General features: G+C 26.5%; 1 protein-coding gene across 1 annotated transcript; it reads left to right on the forward strand.

Moving 5' to 3' along the window:
* The first annotated feature begins 618 nt into the window (after positions 1-618).
* On the forward strand, positions 619-2,833 carry LOC101504096 (uncharacterized). Its single transcript, XM_004506760.4, has 2 exons — positions 619-837; positions 2,438-2,833. Exons 1-2 carry the CDS (start codon positions 727-729, stop codon positions 2,666-2,668), a joined length of 342 nt encoding a protein of 113 aa, XP_004506817.1. The 5' UTR covers positions 619-726; the 3' UTR covers positions 2,669-2,833.
* Positions 2,834-4,102: the final 1,269 nt, after the last annotated feature.

Consider the following 4,102-nt stretch of genomic DNA (forward strand, 5'->3'; position numbering starts at 1 on the left):
AATTTATTTGACTAATTTTTTTTATTATAATTTTTATCAAGTAATATCTTATTTATTTAATTTGTATATAAAATATAACCTTAAAATGTAATAATTAAACATATCTATTAATTAATTTAAAAGTTAATTATTTTTTAATATCGGATGAGTGTGACTCAGTCATTTATTATGTAAAGAATTTTATATTGATAATATATATATAAATTAAATTTTTTATTTATACTTTCAATCGTTATTTTCTATATCTCATATTATTTGTCATTTTATAATATCAATACAAAATTTATTATTTTTTTCCACTAATATAGTCTTATTTATTATCTCTCAATTTATCAAAATTCTTTATTAATTACAACTAATAAAATTATTTAGATAAATAAAATTTATTTTATCATCGAAATTAACAAAATTAATTATTTTTTAAATTCAACTAAATTAAGATGGAGGGAGTAATTTATACAATTTAATTCATATTCTCTATTCAATATAGGACCACAACTAAAAACCAAGCAATACATTACCAACATGTGGAAACATTAAAAGCCAGCTTGCTTATACACATATACATTCACATCACATGTTAAAATTACAATAAATTTGGAACTTTTGCATTAGTATATATATGTAGTCTCTATCTAACTAACTCTCACATTCATAATTATATAAGTTAAAGAGAAGAACAAAGAAGAATTCCATTAAAAAAACTAAAAGGCAAAGATCAAAAAAATGCCTTGCCTTTACATCTCCACCAACGTTAACTTAGATGGAGTTAACCTCGATCCCATCTTTTCTCAAGCCACCACTGCTATCTCCACAATCATCGGAAAACCAGAGAAGGTATGTCATATTTCTATGTCTCTCAATCTTTTTGTCTTTTATAAATGAAATTTGGTCTCATGATATGTGAAAAAAATATAAATTTTGGGTTTTGTTGATCATATGTTTGTTTTAACATAATTGATTCATAATATTTGATGGGTCTCTTTTGAAATTTGAATTTGTCCTACTAGATTGGTTATAATAAGTGAATTTTATGAAAAAGATTAAGTTGTTTTTTTTTTTTTAGGAAACAAAGATTAAGGATGTCGAAAGTAAAATTGGACTCAACTTTGTTTAGTAGATTTTTTTTACTATGAATTAATGTTGAGAAGTGTACACTTCTCTTATTGTTCTGTGGCTGAGCTTAATTTATTGTACAATTTTCCTCTCTGCCTTTTCTAGAAATTTTTTCATAGACATAGAATATAGAGAATATTTATCACCAAAAAAAAAAAGAATATAGAGAATGTTGATGGATACTAACATGCAATTTGAAATTTTGTTATTGAATTGTTTGTATTAGATTTTTTTTATAAAAAAAAGAAAACTTCAGTCAGCAGCCTTCTTCAAAAATATTTTATTTTTTTACAATATTAACTATTGTGGATATGTAATAATAAACTAATCCAAATGGGAAATTATAAAAGTTGTTCAAATCAGATAAGATCGTAGGAGACAAGTTGGAGGCTTTTTTTTCTGACGGGAGGACAGTGTGGAATATTTTATTGATATTAATTTGTATTCATTACTACACGGTGAAATGTCTTAATCGGTCCCTCAAGAAAATACATAAACATTTGACGCATTTAAAAAAATTATTTTAAAATAATTGATTTTTGTTATTTTTAAAATATTTATTTTTAATGTGATATTTTTTATATATTTATAATATTAATAATATATTAATATATAATAATGAGAATTTGATTAAAATAATATTTTTTAATTATATATTTCTTAATATATATATAAAATAATCAAATAATAGACGGATAACTCGAGAGGAGTATTTTATATTAACACAACCGAAAATTAAAAATATAATTTAATTATATAATTTAATTTAAAGTTGTGTCTAAATAACTATTTTTCATTTAGTAGATATTACGGCAAATCAATTAAAATGTGTGTAAGCATCATCATACGATTCACACTATATTTATTATCACTCAACCTGACGCGACTTAAACAATATACCATATTAAAATAAAGATAAAGTTTGATCTCGTTATATGACATCACAATTGACGTTGAATTTAATTTACTTTTTGTCTAAGTGCAGATGAATTTCCGTCAAATTTAATTGGGTGTAAATACATGCATATGAATATTTTATCTAAAATTTTAAGTTGGAGACATGAACAGTATAAGGGTGAAGTGTCGAAATTGGCCCCAAATTAATGAAAACAGCCTTGAAAATATCTGCTTCACGATTTTTTACATAGCACAGATGTAATTTAATGTGCAGTTAATTTTAGCAGGTGAAAAATTAAAATGAACTTATATTTTAAAAATCAAAATAAAAGATATTTTAACAAATAAAACAAGTCTTTACGTACTCAATTTTATGTGTTGTGTTCTGATTTTGAGCATGGGTTGTGAATTTAAATTTTTGCAGTTTGTGATGGTTCTATTGAAGGGGTCAGTGCCAATACAGTTTGAATCTAACAAAGAACCAGCTGCATATGGTGAACTAATTTCAATGGGTGGCATAAATCCAGAAGTGAAGAAGAATTTAATTGGTACCATTGGCAGAATCTTACAGTCCAACCTATCTATACCAACGACACGTTTTTTTCTCAAAGTCTTTGATACAACAGCAATCCCTAAAAAGAACTCCAAAATGTAGGGATAGTAGTTTTGATTTAATATTTATATTCGACAATTAAGTTAGTTTTATGTTGAGTTGCAACTAATAATATACCGGTGTAGAAACCTATGTCTTACACGGGTATACATTTACTTTTAAATATTTCAATAAAATTGTTAGCTTATGTTAGAATTATGACATTAATTTATAAAAATCTCATCATAGTATTATTTTTTTAATCGTTATTTAGTATTATACAATTATAAAGTTATTTTATTTGTCCCGTTTTATAAAGGTCATTTTGTGAGCGTAAAATAGTATTTATGAAAATAAGAATGATTTTTTTGGATATTGTTGGCTACCCACCAAGTCTAACCATGACTCTGATACTAATTGTTGGAGAGTTCGAGAAAACACGAGAGCAACAACGGACTAAATGTTCAAAGATTACAACAATCTTTGACATCACATCCTCACCAAAAACCTTAAGGCAATGAGTATATGAGTCACATCTCTTATATATCCAATATTTATCACGTTTATAGTCGACGTGAAAATTAATCACTCAAACTTGAACTCAACAATTTCTCCCTCAAGTGTGAGTCTTTATCATTCTATACTTGTAGTGTCATTATTACCAACGAGACCCACCTCTGACTACACATCCAAGAAGACTTTCGATACAAGAATTTTATAGTTGTATTATTTAAATTTTTCTATTTGTTTATTTTCTCAACATTTGACATCATAACTTTTGGTTCGATCTAAGGAAATAGAGTTCTTAGTATGCTCTATGGTTGCAGCATTGTCTGATATTCCACATCATAAAAGAAGGGTTATAATGTAGAAATGTTGTTTAGGCAAGGCTATGGCTAAGGAAAAACTTGGTTATTAAGTGGTCATTTGTGGCTCACTTCTCTTTCTTGGGATCCTATTTAGTGCACGGTTACAGTATGTCAAGTTCAGCTCATAAGTTTGGGATAATTAAAGAAATTTGATAGAAGAAACAATTTTGACTTATGTAAAATTCAAATCATTGATGTGTTGATACGATCAGGATTACACAAGGTGTTTCTTGACACAAGTGCATTGATTATCGTTGATGCAAGGTGTGTTGTAAAATCATGTTAGTTGCTGAAGAATTTTTTGAGAAAGGCAACAAGGAGGTTGCACCATATCTTCAGCATGATTTTTGGCATAGAGAAGAAATTCTTGAAGTGGATTAGCTTCAAGTGAAAATTCTTGGAGTGATTAAACTTTAAGTGGATTGTACTTTTTATGATGGATTATGATACTTCTTTTGAATTATGACTATGGATGTAGACAATAAAAGTAGAAGATGCATCAATTTCAATAAAAGTGGAGATTATTAGGTTTGGTTGAAATTGATAATTTGAAAAAGTCTCGCATTGTTTGAAATTATAAAGGAAGATGAAGCTCAAAGCTATATATATATATATATATATATATATA

The sequence above is a fragment of the Cicer arietinum genome, chromosome 6, assembly GCF_000331145.2.
Source record: "Cicer arietinum cultivar CDC Frontier isolate Library 1 chromosome 6, Cicar.CDCFrontier_v2.0, whole genome shotgun sequence".
Lineage (NCBI taxonomy): Eukaryota > Viridiplantae > Streptophyta > Magnoliopsida > Fabales > Fabaceae > Cicer > Cicer arietinum.

Bases quoted from the DNA above. Each gene is read 5' to 3' on its own strand.
- LOC101504096 (XM_004506760.4), top strand. From the start codon at position 727: ATGCCTTGCCTTTACATCTCCACCAACGTTAACTTAGATGGAGTTAAC. The intron at 838-2,437 runs GTATGTCATATT...AAATTTTTGCAG, and splicing joins TCATCGGAAAACCAGAGAAG to TTTGTGATGGTTCTATTGAA.